This window comes from Hyla sarda, chromosome 10 (genome assembly GCF_029499605.1).
Source record: "Hyla sarda isolate aHylSar1 chromosome 10, aHylSar1.hap1, whole genome shotgun sequence".
NCBI classification, from domain to species: domain Eukaryota; kingdom Metazoa; phylum Chordata; class Amphibia; order Anura; family Hylidae; genus Hyla; species Hyla sarda.
This window is the reverse complement of record NC_079198.1, coordinates 33,798,826-33,821,590: the sequence shown is the minus strand read 5'-3', so window position 1 is coordinate 33,821,590 and position 22,765 is coordinate 33,798,826. Positions and strand designations below refer to the sequence as shown.

The window sequence follows — 22,765 nt, the reverse complement described above, 5'->3', positions numbered from 1 at the left end:
CAGGGCGGTATGAGGGCTATTTTTTTTGCATACGCCATTGACCGTGCAGTTTAATTAAATATATATTTTTATAGTTCGGACATTCACGCACGCGGCGATACCACATACGTTTATTTTTTTATTTACAGTATTTTAATGGGAAAATGGGGGTGATTCAAACTTATTAGGGAACATTTTTTTCAATTTTTTGCAATGTTATAGCTCCCATAGGGGGCTATAAAATGCAATACAATGATCAATTCTATGCAATTGCATAGCATTGACCAGGGTTTTCACCGCTTGACTGCTCCTGCCTGGATCTCAGGCATGGAGCAGTCATTCGGCGATCGGACGCTGAGGAGGCCGGTAAGGGACCCTCCTTGTGAGTCTTAGTTGATCAGGACACCGCAGTGGTCCCAATCAGCCCCAGTGAGCTACTGCAAGGGTATTTTTGTAAATTTGGATGTGGCGATCGACAATGATCGCCACGTCTAAAGGGTTAATAGCATGTGTCACCCTGATCGTCTTGACCCTGCGTTATAGAAAGGGAGTGGGCGCAGGGCGTACAGGTACGGGGTTATCCAGGAATAGAAAATAATCGCTGCTTTCCTTAACCCCTTAAGGACCGGAGGTTTTTCCGTTTTTGCATTTTCGTTTTTTGCTCCTTGCCTTTAAAAAATCATAACTCTTTCAAATTTACACCTAAAAATCCATACGATGGCTTATTTTTTGCGCCACCAATTCTACTTTGTAATGACGTCAGTCATTTTGCCCAAAAATCTATGGTGAAGCGGGAAAAAAAATCATTGTGCGACAAAATTAAAAAAAAAACGCTGTTTTGTAACTTTTGGGGGCTTCCGTTTCTACGTAGTACATTTTTCGGTAAAAATGACACCTGATATGTATTCTGTAGGTCCATACGATTAAAATGATACCCTACTTATATAGGTTTGATTTTGTCGGACTTCTGGAAAAAATCATAACTACATGCAGGAAAATTAATACGTTTAAAATTGTCATCTTCTGACCCCTATAACTTTTTTATTTTTCCGTGTATGGGGCGGTATGAGGGCTCATTTTTTGCGCCGTGATCTGAAGTTTTTAACGGTACCATTTTTGCATTGATAGGACTTATTGATCGCTTTTTATTCATTTTTTCATGATATAAAAAGTGACCAAAAATGCACTATTTTGGACTTTGGAATTTTTTTGCGCGCACGCCATTGACCGTGCGGTTTAATTAACGATATATTTTTATAATTCGGACATTTCCGCACGCGGCGATACCATTTATGTTTATTTTTATTTTTATTTACACTGTGTTTTTTCTTTTATGGGAAAAGGGGGGTGATTCAAACTTTTAATAGGGAAGGGGTTAAATGATGTTTATTCACTTTTTTTTTGCACTTTTTTTTTGCAGTGTTATAGGTCCCATAGGGACCTATAACACTGCACACACTGATCTTTTACATTGATCACTGGTTTCTCATAAGAAACCAGTGATCGATGATTCTGCCGCATGACTGCTCATGCCTGGATCTCAGGCACTGAGCTGTCATTCGGCGATCGGACAGCGAGGAGGCAGGTAGGGGCCCTCCCGCTGTCCTGTCAGCTGTTCGGGATGCCGCGATTTCACCGCGGCTATCCCGAACAGCCCACTGAGCTAGCCGGCATGCTTTCGGTTTCACTTTAGACGCGGCGTTCAACTTTGAACGCCGCGTCTAAAGGGTTAATAGCGCGCGGCACAGCGATCAATGCCGCGCGCTATTAGCCACGGGTCCCGGCCGTTGTTAGAGGCCGGGCCCGAACCGCTATGACGCGGGGCCACGCCGTGGCCCCGCGTTATAGATCGGGAGTGGACACATGACGTTCCAGTACGTCATGTGTCCTTAAGGGGTTAAAAAAAAAAAAAAAAAAAAAAAAAAAAAGAAAAGAAAAATGCTCCCCGTCTCTCCAGGTTGGGTGTGGTTCTGCAGCTCCGTTCCATTGAAGTGAATGGACCCAAGTTTTAAAAACCACACCCACCCCTAGACATGTATCTTTAGTATGCAGTCTACATCTTTATTGTGTTCCTCTACATCAAAAGGAGAAGGAGACTACACTTTTACATACAGTACACAAAAATTCTCACCACATACTGGCTAAACATTTATCATGCTGAACCTTGGCAATATACTGGGTGCAAGGAAGGCTTAAAGAAAGGTTTATGGTATAACTCATGGAATACTGTGGGAAGAAAAAAAAAGTGGACAGAAACTAAAACCCAGTTAAAGGGCTTCACAAAATGAATGCAAAGCGTAAACAGTTTAAGCTTACTGACTTTACCTGTATCATCCAGTCTCATTATGTCATCTCTTAAATTGGTTCCTCCGGTTGTTGCCATAACTTTGACCCCTCCCATATGCTTGCTGACTTGAATGCAGATCTGACTGACCTGAAGCGCAAGTTCTCGAGTGGGTACAATCACCATTGCTGTAGACGGGAGGAAGACAAAAAAAAAAAAAAAAAAAAAAATTGTCAACTAACAGAAACTATGTTTAATTTGTTTGTGCCACTAACACTTTTCGAAGTCAGTTACTGAGCTGAGCAATACCAACCTTGTATGCAGTCCTTCTTTAGGTCTAGCCGTTCAAGTAAGGGAATGAGGTAGGCTCCACTCTTGCCAGTTCCGTTTTTAGCTCTAGCCAAGATATCCCTACCAGACAATGCTATGGGAATGCTTTCCTCCTGGGAGAAAACAAGAAAATCATGTTAAAGACATTTCTTTTAAACAGTACTTGAATTGCGTAGTCCCTTGTCCACTAAACAAACCTGTATTGGAGATGGTTTCTCCCATCCCATTTCAAAAATCCCCATGAGCAGCTCGCGTTTTAAACAGTAATCTTCAAACTCATTGCCTTTTGTGGAGGTGACATCCTGGGGACAACATCAAAATTAACTCATCAAGAGAAAAGTTTGTACTGGTAACACTATTCTCAATAAACCGGTGGTTACTTGTGTCAGAATTAAATGTCTTGGCAAAACATTACCAGCCCAACAGTTATGATGGGTCAACGGTTATGATGCTTGTTTGTGTGGGAGAAATAATGGCACTAGGGCATTAAGATGGGGTGAGAGGTGGTGATGATGATGATTATCCCCCCCCCCCCCCCATCTTAATCCCCTTTTGCCAGTATTCCCCCCCCTCCCTCTGATTCCCTTTTGCCATAATCGGATAATAATGGCACATGGGGATTAAGATGGAGGGGGGGGGGGGGGGGAATAATGGCAAAAGGGGATTAGGTATCGCATTAGTATAAAGGTAAGCATGCGCCATTATGAAAATAAGTAATTTTATTACTTATTTTGTCCGCCAACATACTTTCACCATTTGGGGGTGCAGTTGCAAAAAAGGTTGAGAACCACTGCCTTAGAGGACACTATGTACATGTGCATTTCTGTGCCCTTGTATTAGTGCACAGTGATGTGCATGTACCTCTCTGAGTTCTGCAATCACCGCGTCTACCACAGTGATCGCAAACAGCCGGTCGGGACCTCATGGATAACCGAGAACTTCAGCACTGATATCCGTCATTAACCCTTCAGATTTTGTAATCAATACGGTTCATAGCATCTGAGGGGCACAGGAGGAGTCAGACAACAGGCAGCGTGATTGTGGGGGTTGGATGAGTAAAAATAGCATCATCATGAGCTCCTCCCACCTGCTCTGGAGATCTTCTGGCAGACCATAGAACTATAGCACCGATATCACTTATCAGCACTATACATAGCGCTGAGCAGTATTCGCAATCAAAAGTTTAATATTAAGGGGTTAAGAAGTTTCCTGTGGGACTAAGCCCCTCCACCAATTGAAACATTTTAATTTTCCCTTCTCTTCCATTTTACAATTAAAATGTAAAACAAAAATACATATTTGGTATCATATTTGGAAATGTTCAAACTCTTAAAATATAATTTTAATGATCCAGTAGAGAACGGTGTAAACATAAAATATCAAAGACCAAAATTGCTGATTCTTAAAAAGTGACCAAAAAGGGTAACTAAACTACAGATCATGGCATGAAAACTGAGCCCTCATACAGCCCTGTATACATGGAAAAATAAAGTTTTAGAGGGTCAGAAGGAGGACAATTTTAACCTTATTTTAACAAAATAAGTGATTTTTAAATTAGTACAATAGAGAAAAGCACGTGAACACTGGTATCATTTCAATGGTATTGACTCAGAATAACAAATCAGTCTTAATGTAAAGTGCACTGTACAAACATGAACTCCTAAGAAGTGTGTGTAGTTTAAAATAAAAAATATTGCCACAAAATATTTTCGTTGCGCCATACATTTTGGTAAAATGAAAAGGTGTCATTGCCAAGTACGCAAGATGTGTCAAGGCCAAAATTGGCTGGAATAAAATATCCTTCTTACCGAAGTCTTTATTCGCATATCTTTTGGTGGGAGTTTTAATGTCTTCTTCCAGTCATCACCAGGTCTACAAGGAGAAACAACCAACTAGATGTTACTACGTTCAAAAAAAAATATATTTTTTAAAAGCTGTTCAAGCCATTCTGTACATCAGCGTCACAATATATAGTTAACTAGCATTCACAATAAGTCCCTAACATTTTTCTGAAAGAAAAGCCATCTGGAACTTGCTTCACATCAGTGAAGTTTGACCTTTTTTGGCAGATGAACTGCATTTTTCAATAGCACCATTTTGGAGGGACATAAATGAAAATGTTAGTATTTTTTTTTATTTTTATTTTTTTATATGTAACCAGCATGCTTTTCATTTTTTTGGCTCTTTATCATGCATTTATATATTATACAACTCCTACAAACTAAAATTAGAGGGACACTTTTTAAATAAAATTGTATTCAACTTGGCAGTGATTATTATAACGTTCTGGAACTTAGAACTTGCTTAACCCCTTACCGCAAAACGCTGCGGCATGGTAAGGTTATGAAGAGAGCTCAGGAGCTGAGCTTGCATCATACCCGCACGTCCTGGCAGCTATCCAGGCTTGAGCAATCGAGCGCCGATAACACTGATTAATGCAACGCAATGGCAGTGATCAGTGTATTGAATCAATGTGAAGCATGTTAAAGTCCTGTATGGGGGCTAACACATTCCCAAAAAAAAAAAAAAAAAAAAAAAAGAAGAGTAAAAATAAGTTAATAAATGCGATTTAACCCCTTTCTTAATAAAAGTCTGAGTCCCCATGGCTAGATACTTTTTTTTTGTGGTACAAAAATATAAATCTAAAGCTTTTTGTACAAAGTCACCCTATTTTGACCACCTAGAACTAAAATTTTTCCATATTTAGGGGGGGGGGGGGGGGAAGGAGGGCTCTTTTTGCACAGTCATAAGTACTTTTTATCGATACCACATTTGCATATATAAAACTTAATTTTTTTATTAATTTTATTGGAATAAAAAGGTGACAAAGCAGCATTTTGGGACTTTATTTTTTACATTTACGCCGTTCACTGTACGGCATCATTAACATAGTTCTGACATTTACGCACATGGAGATACCAAATATGTTTATAAAAGTGTTAACACACTTTTGGGGGTAAAATGGCAAAAACTGACAATTTTCATTGGGGGGGGAGGGGATTTCAAATTTTTAGCTTTTTATTTTTACATTTTTCCAAATTTTTATTTATTATTATTTTTTTACTTTTTATGTCTCCATAGGGGACTATTTATAACGATCATTTGATTGCTAATACTGTTCAGTGCTATGCATAGGGCATAGCACTGATCAGTATTATCGGCTATCTCCCGCTCTGGCTGGTCTGCTTGATCTCAGACCAGAGCAGGAGACGGACGGAGGCAGTTGAGGGGACCTTCGTCCGCCATTACAGATGATTGGATCGCCGCAGCAGCGCTGCGGGCGATCCGATCATCTATTTTATCATGCGCATTGCCGCAGATGCCGTGATCTGTACTGATCACGGCATCTAATGGATTAATGGCGGACATCCGAGCGATCGCGGATGTCTACCATTACCGGCGGGTTCCCAGCTGCTGATAGCAGCCGGGACCTGCTGAGTATGACTCAAGCACCGCTCCGATGCCTGCAGTCATACACAGGACGTAAATGTACGTCCTGGTGTGCGAAGTACCACCAAACCAGGACTAATATTTACGTCCGTGGAGGTTAAGGGGTTAAACTGCAGTGTCAATGTTGTACGCACAAAAAAAACTCCAGAGTCCAAAATAGCTTATTTTTTATTTTTTTAAGGTTATAAAAAGTAAAAAAAATATATATAATAATTTAATAAAAAGTGATCAAAGCTAAAATCATACCAGATCACGGCGCAAAAAATTAGCGGCATACCGGCCCGTATGCGGAAAATGTAAAAATTTACAGGGGTCAGAAAATGAAAATTTTAAAACATATTAGGCTAGGTTCACACAGCAGTTGTCCCCAGTCTAGATATTGTCTGTTATTGCTTCCTAAATGGACCATTCTATTAACAGGTGCAAACTGATGCAAAGGGATGCCATTTAGGGCATCAGTTTTTCATCCGTTAGTATTAGCTGTCTACAGACTCCTACTCCCATCATGAAACAGACTTTTCATGATGGGAGTAGTAGTTCCCTGGCTGCAGGAGTGCAGGCGGCTGGGAGGCTAGATTAGTGCTTGTACTACTACCCCCATCATGGAACAAAGTCTATTCCATGATGGGGGTTGTGGTACAGAGGCTGAGGGATTGATCGCACCGGGTCTCACTTCCGAGACCCAATGTGATCAGAAGTTATTAACCAGGGGAACGGGCGGTATGGTCTGCCACCGTGAAGTCATTAGGGAGGATTGTAAAGTCATTAGGTAGGATTGTAATCCTGCACTACATTGAGCTGCATTACCTGGCTGCCCTGATGCACTGCAGGAGGGCAAGATCTATAGGTAGCGCAACTGTGGGCAATATATATAGCTAGCGCAGTGGGGGGCCAGACATATAGCACTATATGTATAATGCCCCCTGCTGCGCTTACATATGTCCCCCAGCGAGCGCATACATAAATCCCTTGCAGCGCTATCTGTGAATAGTATACTATCAGCAGCACATCATGCTGCTGGCCGAGAAAGGCAGCGCAATGCTGCCCGCTTCCCGGCCAGCAGATGTGCTGCTGATAGCGCTGTGAGGGACATATGTGTATAGAAGCGCTGCAGGGGGACAGTTATATATCATTATATATCTGTCCCCCTGCAGCGCTCCTATACACATAAGTCCCTCACAGCGCTATCTGTGAATAGCATGCTATCAGCAGCGCATCTGCTGGCCGGGAAGCGGGCAGCATTGCGCTGCCTTTCCCGGCCAGCAGCATGATGTGCTGCTGATAGTATACTATTCACAGAAAGCGCTGCAAGGGATTTATGTATGTAAGCACAGCGGGGGGCATTATACATAGCTAGCGCAGCGGGGGGCATTATACATAGCTAGCGCAGCGGGGGGGCATTATACATATAGCGCTATATGTCTGCCCCCACCCCCACAGCACTAGCTATGTATATTGCCCACTGCTGCGCTACCTATAGATTTTGCCCTCCTGCAGTGCATCAGGGCAGCCAGGGAATGCAGCGCAGTGCAACATTACAATCCTCGTAATAATGACCTTAAAAACCCCGCAGGGAACCCTGAATGGCCCCTCTGTGCCGACCATTCAGGGCTCCCGGCAGGATATTTGAAAATGAACGTAACGTAACGTACACACACACACACACGAGATCTACATCACAGTGTTGCAGACCATGCCGCCCACTCCCCTGGTTAGTAACTTCTGATCACATGGGGTTTCAGACATGAGACCCAGTGCGATCAAATCCCTCAGCCCCTGTACTACTACCCCCAACATGGAACAGACTGTTTCATGATGGGAGTAGTAGTATAAGCATTATTCTAGCCTCCCCAGCCTCCCGCAACCTGGAAACTACTACTCCCATTAAGGAAACAAGTCTGTTCCATGATGGGAGTAGTAGTATTCCCACAGCACAGCAAGAGTTTGCTGATTTCACTCCTGAGCATGCTCAGAAGTAATAACGGTTGAAAAATCGATATTAAAAACTGGGTGCAAACGGATGACATTCTATGACGTTAAATTTTTTATATCCATTTCTATGCCGTTATTTTTGACGGGAGAAAAAAAAAATACTGCATGCAACAGGAAGGAAACGGGTGATAAAGGATTGTAAAAAAATCTTATTGACATCAATGGGATTTTACAGCCGTTTGCAACCAGTTTAAAAAATATCAAACGGATTGCAGAACGGGCATACATTTATGAGGGCAGACGGCTGTGAACAAGCCCTTACTTTTCGTGAATGTAGTTATGATTTTTTTTTAGAAGACAAACATTAAACCTATATAAGTAGAGAAGATATGAGCAAAGTTACAGTAATTCGATTAGTCACAAACTTCACAGCTCGGCAGTTTTCAGGTGCTCTGATGGGCTGGAAAAGGTGGATACAGTCGTAGGAGAGAGTCTCCTTGGACTGTATCCACATTTTCCAGCCCACCAGAGGACTTGAAAGCTGAACTAATTTATGCAGGCTAAAGTCAGCAACTGCCGAGCCGAGAAGTTTGTGACGAATCAAATTACTGTAACTTCGCTCATCTCTAAAGTAGAGCATCATTTTAATCGTATGACCTACAGAAAAAAAAAATAAATAAGGTGTAATTTTTACTGTGTTGAAACAGAAGCCCCCAAAGGATACAAAATAGTATTTTTTCTTCAATTTTGTCGCACAATGATTTTTTCCGTTTCGCAGTAGATTTTTGGGTAAAATGACTGTCATTACAAAGTAGAATTAGTGGCGCAAAAAATAAGCCATCAAATGGATTTTTAGGTGCAAAATTGAAAGGGATATGGTAAAGAGGAAAAAACAAAAGTGCAAAAACAGAAAAACACTTGGTCCTTAATGTGTTAAAGGGGTACTTCACCCCTAATCCCCAGTCATTGTGCCCCCCCCATCCCATAGACATGAATGAAGGGGGCATGGTGTGACACGACTGCCGCGGGAAGCCAGCATTCCAACCATACTGTTTAGATTGCTGGGTGCTACACGGAGATCGTGGGGGTCCCAGTGACAGAATGCCCGCTAATGAACATCTTAACCCCCATCGTTCGGATATTGGATAAAATGTCTAGGGGCAGAATACCCCTATAATATTCCAAGGCATTACTTCCCGTTGAGGTTACATTGAAAGAAAACCTATTAGGCCATGCAATGGGATACAGATTTGGACCATGACTACAATACTTTACCACTGGCTGTCCATGACCATATTGCAGGGCAACAGAGGGGTGAAAGATTGAGCATATCCGTTGCATTCATTTAAATTAAAATTTGTGTTAAAAATACCATATTTGTTTTGCCTGAAAATTGATAAATATATTTCTTTCGGTGACAAATATTCCAAGCCTGGTTGTGGAGATATCAAAAGTTTTAAGAGATCTGCTCTCTTAATTTAGAATGCCCTTACATTACCTACAGAAGCCTCCACACAAAAGGTTAATTGCCAAAAAAAAATGTAATAAATCCACAGTGTGCTCTGGGCAGCAAAATCCCATTGACAGCAATAGTATTCTCTGCTGCACCAGAATATCAACACTGAATTCCACTACTAAACTTGCTATAGCAAAGAGAGGTTATTTCCAATTTACATACATACTATCATTTCTATCTCTACATCTATCAAGCTGTAATATTCTGAGTGGAATTTAGTTTTGGAATTCTGACGCAGCAGAATCTTATTGCTGTGCACACTACAGAATTTCAGCAGCAGACCACCTTCCTTCGAAGACCTTGCTCATTGCAGTTTATGCGGACGACAGTGTCCACATGGCCCTAGTTCCAAACGATTGTCATCTCCAGCAAGAATAACGCCAACCGGAGGTATTTTCACCCAGAAGCATTGCTTTTAGGAGAGAATATTTCTGACATATAGCATCACAAAAAATAAATAAAAAGACCACACACCACAATAGTATACAGATGCAGGAGATACAATATGCATCACCAATTGTCTTACCTGGGCATGTGTGAAAAAAAATGTAAAAATAAATGGAGAAAATAAATACCGTATTTTTCGCCGTATAAGACGCACTTTTTCTTCCCCAAAACTGGGGGGGGGGGGGGGAAGTTGGTGCGTCTTATACGGTGAATACACACCTATCGCGGCGGTCCCTGCAGCCATCAACGGCCAGGACCCACAGCTAATACAGGACATCACTGATCGCGGTGATGCCCTGTATTAACCCTTCAGACGCGGCGATCAAAGCTGACCGCCGTGTCTGAAGGGAAAGTGACACTAACCCGGCTGTTCAGTCGGGCTGTTCGGGACCGCCGCGATTTCACCGCGGCGGTCCCGAACAGCCCGACTGAATAGCTGGGTTAATGATTACAGGACACCGGGAGGGACCTTACCTGCCTCCTCTGTGTCTTCTCCGTTCAGGGATCCCCTGTATTGCCGGCGCTCTCCTTCCTCGTCATCACGTCGTCGTGTACGTGCGTCAGCGTGCGTAACGACGTGATGGCGGCGACGGAGAGCGAGGCTACCCGGCCAGCAGCAGAGACGTTCCGGAGCTACAGGGACACGGCGACAGCGATGAAGTGACATCCAGGGCAGTGGTGACACGTGAGTATTACCTCCTATGCAGTGGTCTTCAATCTGCGGACCTCCAGATGTTGCAAAACTACAACTCCCAGCATGCCCGGACAGCGGCATGCTGGGAGTTGTAGTTTTACAATATCTGGAGGTCTGCAGATTGAAGACCACTATTGGGTTCAAAATCTTAATTTTTTTAGATTTTGCACCTATAAATTGGGTGAGTCTTATACGTCGGTGCGTCCTATAGGACGAAAAATACGGTAAATGCAAACCCAAAACTAAAAATGCTACATACTGCAAGTGTTCACATGTGTCTAATAGTGTGTACCATCAAACAGCATATACTCACTTAATAGCGCTGCTCATGCTCTGTGCTTGCTGCTGACTTCCATTATTGATTGTGCTGGCGTTTTTCAGCTGGCTTATTTGCTGTGTCTGTGTTCCCCCGCTTCCAGGACCCGGATTAGGTTTCACTGGGCCCCTCAATTGCCCATTCTGACTGGACAGACCCATTAAAACAGGGTTCTCTGTTCTTGTGGTGCTCATTTTGTTTTCTATTAAATTGTCCCTTTGAAAGTTTTTTTCAACTTCAAAGTTTGAGAGTCAGTACAGAGACTGTAATAACAGTTTATAGGACTCTTCAAAATGAAGAGATAAAGTCTTGCTCAATATATGAGTCCTTGTTATTGCAACGCAAACAAGTGCTTGTTCTTGTTAAAGTCTTTGAAAGTGAAGTCACTTGTTCTGATGCACCAAATTAACTTTCTTTATAAGAAAAAGCCCTCGGATGTAGATTTGACTTAAGATCTGTCAAAGCAACCTAAAAGAAAAAGGGGAGAAAAAAAAAATTGAGTTGGAATGATAAAAGGTCATTTTTATTACATTTCTGCAAAAACTAGCATTCCTTTTGTGGTGGTAGTTCTTTTACACAGTATACGGTAAATACACATACCTCCATTACTACAAATACTACAAACTGACAACATATACACATACTGAAATAAACGCATTACTATGTGTGCACAGACCCACACCTACTGTCATTCCATTCATTACACACCATTCTAACTGAGCATACATCATTCTCCAACCTCCTCTTTGTATTGCTCCTCATAAGTGCTAACAAAATTCCCTACCCTTTATCAGAACACAAATGTAACCCATCATTATTCAGTAAACCCTTTATCCCCACCAGAGCCTATAAAACAGCATTGCCATAAGACAATGCAAAACATGCCAAACCTGTGCTGCTAATGGCAGGTCCTCGAATAAATCTACGGTAGTATACATAACCATATTGTAATTTTGTAATTTGAAAAAATAAAAATAAGTATACATAACCAGCAATGTTATTCTCCAAAAATGCATCTGGACCCCCTTTGAACTCTTTCAGAGTTCACCATGGCCACCTCCTCAGGCAGAGAGTTCCATAGCCTCACTGCTCTTACAGTAGAGAATCCCCATCTGTGCAGGTGTAGAAACCTTTCCAAAAAGACGTAGAGGATGCCCCCTTGTTCTAGATACAGTCTTTGGTATAAACAGATCATTGGAGAGATCTCTGTACTGTCCCCTGATATATTTATACAGTTATTAGGCCTCCCCTAAGCCTTTTTTCTAAACTAAATAACCCTAATTCTGATAATCTTTCTGGGTACTGTAGTCCTCCCATTCCCCGTATTACCCTGGTTGCCCGTCTTTGAACCCTCTCCAGCTCCACTATATCTTTCTTGTTTCTTGTACACTGGTGCCCAGTACTGTACATAGTATTCCATGTGTGGTCTGACTAGTGATTTGTACAGCGGTAGAATTATTTCCTTGTCATGGGCATCTATGCCCCTAATGATGCACCTCATGTTTTTAATTGCCTTTGCAGCAGCTGCCATACACTGGTCACTATAGCTAAAATTTACTATTAACTAAGAAACCTAAGTCCTTATCCAAGTCAGTCGTCCCAAGTTTTCTCCCATTTAATACGCTGCTCAAAAAAATAAAGGTAACACTAAGATAACACATCCTAGATCTGAATGAACTAATCATATGAAATACTTTAGTCTTTACATAGTTGAATATGCTGACAACAAAATCACACAAAAATTATCAATGGAAATCAAATTTATCAGCCCATTTAGCTCTGGATATAGAGTCACACTCAAAACCCAAGTGGAAAACCACACTACAGTCTGATACAACTTTATGTAATGTCCTTAAAACAAGTCATAATGAGGCTTAGTAGTGTGTGTGTGTGCGTGTGTGCGTGGCCTCCACGTGCCCATATGACCTCTCTACAACTCCTGGGCATTTTCCTGATGAGGTTGCGGATGGCCTCCTGAGGGATGTCCTCCCAGACCTGGACAGTCTGTGGTGCAACGTAGCGTTGGTGGATGGAGAGAGATATGATGTCCCAGATGTGCTCATTCTGATTCAGGTCTGAGGAACGAGCGGGCCAGTCCATAGAATCAATGCCTTCCTCTTGCAGGAACTGCTGACACACTCCAGCCACATGAGGTCTAGCATTGTCTTGCATTAGGAGGAACCCAGGGCCAACAGCACCAGCATATGGTCTCACAAGGGGTCTGAGGATCTCATCTCGGTACCTAATGGCAGTCAGACTACCTCTGGCAAACACATTGAGGACTCTGCAGCCCCCCCAAAGAAATGCCTCCCCACACAATTACTGACCCACCGACAAACCAGTCATGCTGGAGGATGTTGCAGGCAGCAGAACGTTCTCCACGGTGTCTCCAGACTGTCACATCTGCTCAATATGAACCTGCTTTCATCTGTGAAGAGCACAGGGAGCCAGTGGCGAATTTGCCAATTTGTGTTCTCTGGCAAATGCCAAATGTCCTGTACGGTGTTGGGCTGTAAGCACAACCCCCCACCTGGGGACATCGAGCCCTCAGTCTGTTTCTGACCATTTGCGTGGACACATGCACATTTGTGGTCTGCTGGCAGTCATTTTGCAGATCTCTGGCAATGCTCCTCCTATGGCCTTCCTCCACGTCTTCTGATGTACTGGCCTGTCTCGTGGTATCGCCTCCATGCTCTGGACACTACACAGACACAGCAAGCCTTCTTGCAACAGCTCGCATTGATGTGCCATCCTGGATGCTACCACTAGAGTGAATGCACCGCCAACATTCAAAAGTGACCAAAACATCAGCCAGGAAGCATAGGGACTGAGAAGTGGTCTGTGGTCACCACCTGCAGAACCACTTACTGTATTTGGGGGGTGGGGAGGGGGGGGGGGGGGGAAGAGAAATGTCTTGCAAATTGCCTATAATTTCCACCTGTTGTCTGTTCCATTTGCAAAACAGCATGCAAAATTTATTGTCAATCAGTGATGCTTCCTGAGTTGACAGTGGGATTTCACATAAGTGTGATTGACTTGGAGATACATTGTGTTGATTAAGTGTTCCCTTTATTTTTGAGCAGCGTACATAATTCCAGCCTGGATTTTTCCTCCCCATGTGCATAACCTTACATTTATCAGGTGTTGAACCTCATCAGCCACTTCCCACCCAAACCTCCAACCTATCCATATCCATTTTTACAGAGTTAAACACTTAAGGACCCATGACGTAGAGGTACGTTAGGAGTCCGCTCCCATTCTATAGCATAATAGCGGGTCGGGCCCGGCCTCCAACAACGGCACTGATCGCGGTGCCGTGCGCTATTAACCCTTTAAATGCCTAAAGTGAAAGTAAATCATTGACAGTTAGCTCAGGGGGCTATTCAAGATGTCCTTGGCGAAATCGCGGCATCCCGAACAGCTGTGAGACAGCCGGAGGGTCCCTTGCCTCCTGGTGTCAGATTGCCGAATGACTGCTTAGTGCCTGAGATCCAGGCATGAGCAGTCAAGCGGCAGAATCAATGATCAATGATTTCCTATGAGAAACCATTGATCAATGTAAAAGATCAGTGTGCAGTGTTCTAGTCCCCTATGGGAGCTATCAATAAGTCCTATCAATACAAAAATGGTACTGCTAAAAACTTCAGATCACGGCGCAAAAATTGAGCCCTCATACCACCCCACTAATTTGGTTTAACAGCTTGTGATTTATTTTTATTAATTTTTTTTAAAGCGCAATAGTAATAGAAACATATGATGATATCATGGGTATCATTTTAATCGTATTGACCCAAAGAATAAAGAACACGTCATTTTTACCTTACATTGTATGGCGTGAAAATGAAACCTTCCAGAATTTGCTAAATTTTTTAGTTGTGCCATACATTTTATGGTAAAGTGAGTGATGGCATTACAACAGACAACTGGTCGCACAAAAAACAAGCCCTCATACTAGTCTGTGGATGAAAATATAAAAAAAGTTATTATTTTTTGAAGGCAAGGAGGAAAAAAAGAATAAACGTAGAAATAAAATGGCCCAAATGGGTTGAGTCTATAAGGGGTTAAGAATCATCTGCAAAGATTGCTACTTTACTATTCAACCTTTCTACAAGGTCATTAATATATTAAAATAGAACTCCGGAATATAAAAATTGTGGCCCATACTGCCGGCAGTAAAAAAAAAAAAAAAAAAAAAAAAAATGATGTACATGCCTTCCTCTTCCACTGGTAACCGGCTCCGGTCTCCGCCGCGATCCACTTCCTGGTTGCCTGTGGTCGGATGAGTCATACTGCGCTCAGCCAATCACCAGCTGCAGCGCAGTCCGACTCGGCCGGCAAAAGGCTGAGCGGCAGTGTGAAAACGCTTCAGGACACAAAATTCTACACTACACCAGCACCTGCTGTCGGGGCAGAAAACTTCACACTGCAGCTCAGCCTATTGCTGGCCGAGTCAGAACTTCACTGCGGCCGGTGATTGGCTGAGCGCAGTATGACTCATCCGACCACCGGCAACCAGGAAGTGGATCGCGGCGGAGACCGGAGCTGGTTATCGGAGGCCCCGGGGGAGAAGGGGAAGGTATGTACATCTTTATTTTTTTTACTGCCGCCACTATGGGGGACAATTTTTATGTTCTGGAGTTCTCCTTTAAATGAGAATAGGACCCAAGACTGACCCCTGTGGTACCCCATTAGTAACAGTCACCCAATCAGACTAAGCCCCATAAACACCCTATGTTTAATATCACTGAGCCAGTTACTTACACACATTCTCCCCCAGTCCAATCCTTCTCATTTTATGTACCAATCTTTTATGTGGCACGGTATCAAATGCTTTGGAAAAATCCAGATATATGACATGGAGCTCACCTCCTCATAATAGCTGATCAGGTTAGTTGACAGGACCGATCCCTCATAAAGCCATGCTGATATGGGGTCACACTTATTTTTATCAAGATACTCCAAAATAGCATCTCTTCGAAAACCCTCAAACAATTTACATACAACGGAGGTTAAACAGGCCAATAATTCCCGGGGTCACCTTTTGACCCCTTTTTAAATTTATAAGCCATGATTTCTATAAAAAGGAAACAATTTTCTTATCAAGTATATTAGAAAGGTTAATGGTTTTGCCAAGATGTACAACCTATTTTTTTTTATGACCGTGCCCATTTAAAAAGACACAGTAAGACCTGAAAGTTACGCAACAGGAACCGCAACATCTGCGTACAGAGGCGTTCCAGTCTACAGGTACATTTATAACGCTTTATACTCCTCTACAATAAATGTAAAATGGGAGAAGTCAGTAAGTACATTTTTATATAGCAGAGTGGTTAGGCCAGGGATAACACAGGGAAGTAAGACTGAAAAGTTGGATGCTGCGACAATTTTGATATGCAGAAGACAGGCTTGATAACTAAAAGGCATATAGGTAAAGGCTTCGGCTAATACATTACTAGTCTTTAATCAGTGCCAAGAAAAAACAAGTAATAAATTGCTGGTATTAAGTGTGGCAGAGCAAATATTTACAGTCTACCATCCATGAAGATGAATCATTGAGGGCGTAGAAAACAGCCTATACCATGCTGATGTCAAACGCAATGTCTCACCCTGTTCTTAACATAGCTAGTAGGCTAGTAATGAGATTTCCATACTCCTAAAATAAAGAACAATCTGTTTTAAATAATTGCTGGATACACGGAACTCAGACTGCCAGACACTTGTGCCCTCCAAACACACCTGGTAGCAGAACATCTTTGGTAAGAAGAAAGCATCAGGTATATCAATGTGGATGTTTGAGTATCCCCATGTATTAAATAGTCTGACATTGGAGCGCCTGTTCCCTAAACTGCATATGTCCATAGGTCACAATGTCAGCACCTTACAGTTAAAAGCACAAGATTATCTGTGTGCAGAACTTCTTTACACACTTGATGACATTCTGGGCACAAGCAGAATAAATGGCTCCCCTTTGGCAAACTACTAAAAGTTTGCATATCATTCTGACAGGTCATGACCTCACATGGTGAATACTCCACACAAATGTGATCAGATTTTACAGAAGCAATGAAACCCAAATAAAGACTACATCATACTCTTCTCTAAATATCATGTGCAGCAAGTATAGTAGAGGGACTGAAACAGAATGTAATGTATTGGAAGTAAACTAACAGCACAGTGCTCCCATTGCTTAGAAGAGATTGATACAGTCCTAGGAGACTTATCAAGACTTTAGTTTTGGTTTCAGAGCATATGTTATAGAAAAATTTAAGTACAATTGGTCCCGCAAAAACAAGCCCTTATATGCATCTGTAGATGGGAAAATAGAAAAAAACTACAGTAAGTGCAAAAATTAAAGCTAATTAAGACCTTATTTACTTACTATTTTGGTTATAATTATTTTGTAATGCAAATAACTTAAAATTGGCTGTGTCCTTAAAGGAGATCTCCAGCGAAAAACAACATTCTCTATCCTCAGGTAAGTGAATAAGCAGCTGATCGCAGAATGGGGTTCTCACCGCTGGGGCCCTGGTGCTCAGTGAGGAGCACGTGCTGAAAAGACCTGAGTACAGCTCTGGGGCATCATTGGAATGCTGCTGCTTGAATGCTTTTATCATATAGCGCTGCAGTATAGATAGAGAATATATATATCTCTATCTCGACCAATATCGTTTTTTTAGGGCCGATACCGATAATCTGTGGCCTTTAAGACCGATAGCTTAAACCGATACTCCAGTATAAGTTATCGGCTATTTCTCCACCCCCCCCCCCCCCCAAAGAAGCCGCTGCAGATCATTGATTTAAAGCGGGTGCTTTAACCCCTTAAGGACACATGACGTTCTCATACGTCTCCATTTCCGAGTCCTTAAGGACACATGACGTATGAGAACTTCATGTGTTTTACCGGCCCCCCGCAACCATCTGGAGCGGAGCCGGTGCCCGATGCCTGCTGAAATCGTTCAGCAGGCATCGGGGCATATCGCCCAGGGGGTCATGATGACCCCCCATGTCGGCGATGGCCGCAGATCGCTGGACAATTCAGTCCAGCGATCTGCGGCGGATTCTGGGTCAATCGGGTCTCCAGTGACCCGGAATTATTGGCTGATCGGGGCTGTCAGAGACAGCCCCGAACAGCCATAGCCAGCAGGGGTGAGGTGGCACTGGTGCCACCTCACGATCGCCCTGATTCGTCGGCCGCATTACCGGGCGACCAATCAGGGCGCCTGCTGCGGGTGTCACTCCCGCAACCCGCTCCGCCCCTCTTCCGGAGGACGTGAGCGGGTGCGGGACGTGCACCCCGGGTGCTGGGGACCCCGATCCTCGGCGTCCCTGTTGGGATTGGGGCCCCAGGAGCATTGACTGCGACGACGTGGGACTGACCTGTGCGGCTGGATCGTTGGAGGAGAGTGACAGCCTCCTGCTGTTGCTTAGCAACAGCTCCCAGCATGCAAAAAGGGCATGCTGGGAGCTGTAGTTATGCAACAGCAGGAGGCAGACCACCACAACTCCCAGCATTCCCTTATGGGCATGCTGGGACTTATGGTTTTGCAACAGCTGGAGGCACATTTTTTTCTATGGAAAAGTGTACCTTCAGCTGTTTAACTACAACTCCCAGCTTGCACAATCAGCTAAAGTGCATGCTGGGAGTTGTAGTGGTGCATCTGCTGGTTGCATAACTACAACTCCCAGCATGCCCGTTGGCTGTCGGTGACTGCTGGGAGTTTTAGTTTTGCAACAGCTGAAGGCACACTGAGTTAAGTAGCAAACCAGTGTGTCTCCAGCTGTTGCATAACTACAATCCCCAGCCAAAGTAGTATGCCTCCAGCTGTTGCATAACTACAAGACCCAGCATGCCCTTCCGCTGTCCATACATGCTGGGGGTTGTAGCTTTTGCAACAGCTGAAGGCACACTGGTTGCAAAACACTGAGTTTGTTACCAAACTGTGTTTCACAACCAGTGTGCCTCCAGCTGTTGCAAAACTACAACTCCCAGCATGCACTGATAGACCGTACATGCTGGGAGTGGTAGTTTTGCAACAGCTGGATCTCTTCCCCCCCCCCACAATGTGAATGTACAGGGTACACTCACATGGGCGGAGGATTACAGTAAGCATCCGGCTGCAAGTTTGAGGTGCGGCAAAATTTCTGCCGCAGCTCAAACTGCCAGCGAGAAACTACTGTGAACCCCTCGCCCGTGCGACTGTACCCTAAAAACACTACACTACACTAACACACAATAAAATAAAAAGTAAAAAAAACACTACATATACACATACCACTATACAACCCCCCTCCCCTAATAAAAATGAAAAACGTCTGGTACGCCACTGTTTCCAAAACGGAGCCTCCAGCTGTTGCAAAACAACTACTCCCAGTATTGCCAGATAGCCGTTGACTGTCTAGGCATGCTGGGAGTTTTACAACAGCTGGAGGCACCCAGTTTGGAAATCACTGGCGTAGAATACCCCTATGTCCACCCCTATGCAAGAGCCTAATTTAGGCCTCAAATGCGCATGGTGCTCTCACTTTGGAGCCCTGTCGTATTTCAAGGCAACAGTTTAGGGTCACATATGGGGTATCGCCGTACTCGGGAGAAATTGCCTAACAAATTTTGGGGGGTATTTTCTGCTATTACTCTTTTTAAAAATGTAAAATTTTTGGGAAAACAAGCATTTTAGGTAAAAAAATATGTATATATTTTTTTACATATGCAAAAGTCGTGAAACACCTGTAGGGTATTAAGGTTCAAATTACCCCTTGTTACGTTCCCCGAGGGGTCTAGTTTCCAAAATGGTATGCCATGTGTTTTTTTTTTTGCTGTTCTGGCACCATAGGGGCTTCCTAAATGCGGCATGCCCCCAGAGCAAAATTTGCTTTCAAAAAGCCAAATGTGACTCCTTCTCTTCTGAGACCTGTAGTGCGCCAGCAGAGCACTTTTCACCCCCATATGGGGTGTTTTCTGAATCGGGAGAAATTGGGCTTTAAATTTTGGGGGGTATTTTGCGCTATTACCCTTTTTAAAAATGTAAACATTTTGGGAAACCAAGCATTTTAGGTAAAAAATATATATATTTTTTTTACATATGCAAAAGTCGTGAATCACCTGTGGGGTATTAAGGTTCACTTTAACCCTTGTTACGTTCCCTGAGGGGTCTAGTTTCAAAAATGGTATGCCATGTGTTTTTTTTGCTGTCCTGGCACCATAGGGGCTTCCTAAATGCGGCATGCCCCCCAAAAACCATTTGTAGCTCCTTCCTTTCTGAGCCCTCTACTGCGCCCGCTGAACAATTAACAGACATATGAGGTATGTCCTTACTCGAGAGAAATTGGGTTTCAAATACAAGTAAAAATTCTCTCCTTTTTACCCCTTGCAAAAATTCAAAAATTGGGTCTACAAGAATATGCGAGTGTAAAAAATGAAGATTTTGAATTTTCTCCTTCACTTTGCTGCTATTCCTGTGATACACCTAAAGGGTTAATACACTTACTGAATGTCATTTTGAATACTTTGGGGGGTGTAGTTTTTATAATGGGGTCTTTTATGGGGTATTTCTAATATGAAGACCCTTCAAATCCACTTCAAATCTGAACTGGTCCCTGAAAAATAGTGAGTGAAAATTTTGTGAAAAATTTCAAAATTGCTGCTGAACTTTGAAGCCCTCTGATGTCTTCCAAAAGTAAAAACTCAAATTTTATGATGCAAACAAAGTAGACATATTGTATATGTGAACCCAAAAAAAAATATATTTTGAATATCCATTTTCCTTACAAGCAGAGCGCTTCAAAGTTAGAAAAATGCAACATTTTCATTTTTTTCATCAAATTTTGGGATTTTTCACCAAGAAAGGATGCAAGTTACCATAAAATTTTACCACTAGGTTAAAGTAGAATATGTCACGGAAAAACAATCTCGGAATCAGAATGATAACTAAAAGCATTCCAGAGTTATTAATGTTTAAAGTGACAGTGGTCAGAATTGCAAAAAACGCTCCGGTTCTTAAGGTGTAAAATGGCCTGGTCCTTAAGGGGTTAAATCAATGAACTGCAGCGGCTTTGGCTGATACAGAGACCACCGCCGCCACCCACTTCTCTCCCCCTGCCTGTCCGGGGGTCCTCCGAACCACCGCCGCTGCCCCCCAGCCATCCCCCCCCCCTACCCCCGCACACACATATTACATACTATATCTACCGTATTTATCGGGGTATACAACGCACCGGCCTATGACATGCACCCTCATTTTACCAAGGATATTGGGGTAAAAAAAAGTTTTTTACCCAAATATCCATGGTAAAATGAGGGTGCGTGTGTGCACGTGTATACCCTGATACACCACCAGGAAAGGCAGGGGGAGAGGCAGTCGCTGCCCGCTTCTCTCCCCCTGCCTTTCCCGGGGTCTAGAGCCCTGCTGCCGCCGCTTCTCTCCCGCTGGCTATCTGCGCCGCTGCCCGTTCTCTCCCCCTGACTATCGGTGCCGGCGCCCCATTGCCGGCGCCGATAGCCAGGGGGAGAGAAGCGGTGCCGGCAATGGGGCAGCGGCGCCGACAGCCAGGGGGAGCGGCACCCATTGCCGGCGCCGCTGCCTCCCCCATCCCCGGTTGCATAATTACCTGACGTCATGCGCCGCGCAGCGCATAGCAACGACGCAGGGGACGCACACCGGAGGCCTGAAGCAGCGCGGACCCGAACCCGGCAACAGGTAATTATGCAACCGGGGATTGGGGGAGGCATCGGGGCAGCGGCGCCGGAAATGGGTGCCGCTGCCCCTTCTCTCCCCCTGGCTATTGGCGTCGGCACTTCTCGGCTCGGCAGTTGATGGCTTATCCTGCATAAATGAGTTCAGCTTTCAGGTGCTCCGCTGGGCTGGAAAAGGTGGATACAGTCCTAGGAGACTCTTTCCTAGGACTGTCTCCACCCTTTCCAGCCCACCGGAGCACCTGAAAGCTGAACTAATTTATGCAGAATAAGTAATCAACTGCCGAGCCGAGAAGTTCGTGACAAATCGAATTTACTATAAGTTCGCTCATCTCTAGGCAAAAAATTTAAAATGTGTTTTATACGCTAAAGTCTATCTGCGTGTTATACGCCAATAAGCTGCTGCAGTTCAATTATTTAAATCAATTAACTGCAGCAGCTTTTGCAGGTGCAGAGACCTGACGTCGCTGCCGGCTTCTCTGCCCCTGCCTTTCCTGGGGTCCAGAGACTGCCGGCGCTGCTGATTTGGGGGGGGTAGAGGAGGAGTACTCGCGGGTCACATGATTTGGGGGGTAGAGAAGGAGCGCTCGCAGGTCACATATGATTGGCGGGGTAGAGAAGGAGCGCTCGCAGGTCACATATGATTGGCGGGGTAGAGAAGGAGCGCTCGCGGGTCACAGCACGCTGCAGCGGTTCATTCATTCGTTGGGGGGAGGGGTCTAATCAGTACCGCGGTATGGGAAAAATGTATATCGTGCAGGAAACGATGGGCTGTAATGGTTCCTAACGGATTATATAAAAATACCATAGACTTGAATGGTATTGTTTAACGGCCGTTCAACAAGGCTCTTCTAACGGACATTTGTAACGGATGAATTTTTATAGTGTGAAAGCAGCCCAAGTCCTGCTAGTCTGTACTTCCTCTTGCCTTACAACATGTTCATGTGACCACTGCAACCAATCACTGGCAACAACAACCATGTATGTGATCAGCTACAGGGCTCACACGTCACCATGAAGTACAGAGACTGGAGAAACCTAGTGATTTGCGCCGATTCGGGTCTATGGTGACCCGATGACCCGGAATAGAAGGGGGATCTCGGGTGTTCAAGACACCCACGATCCCC

General features: G+C 43.8%; 1 protein-coding gene across 3 annotated transcripts in view; it reads right to left on the bottom strand.

Moving 5' to 3' along the window:
* Positions 1–22,765, bottom strand: part of DDX6 (DEAD-box helicase 6) — a 76,304-nt gene that overhangs the window by 30,523 nt on the left and 23,016 nt on the right. For all 3 annotated transcript variants that reach the window (XM_056542663.1, XM_056542661.1, XM_056542662.1), the window contains exons 2-6: positions 10,946–11,416; positions 4,402–4,465; positions 2,791–2,895; positions 2,577–2,706; positions 2,305–2,451 (exon numbers count right to left, since the gene is read on the bottom strand). In XM_056542663.1, coding sequence (XP_056398638.1) covers positions 2,305–2,451; positions 2,577–2,706; positions 2,791–2,895; positions 4,402–4,465; positions 10,946–11,142 — 643 coding nt within the window. In that variant the 5' untranslated portion in view covers positions 11,143–11,416. The remainder of the gene's footprint in view (positions 1–2,304; positions 2,452–2,576; positions 2,707–2,790; positions 2,896–4,401; positions 4,466–10,945; positions 11,417–22,765) is intronic.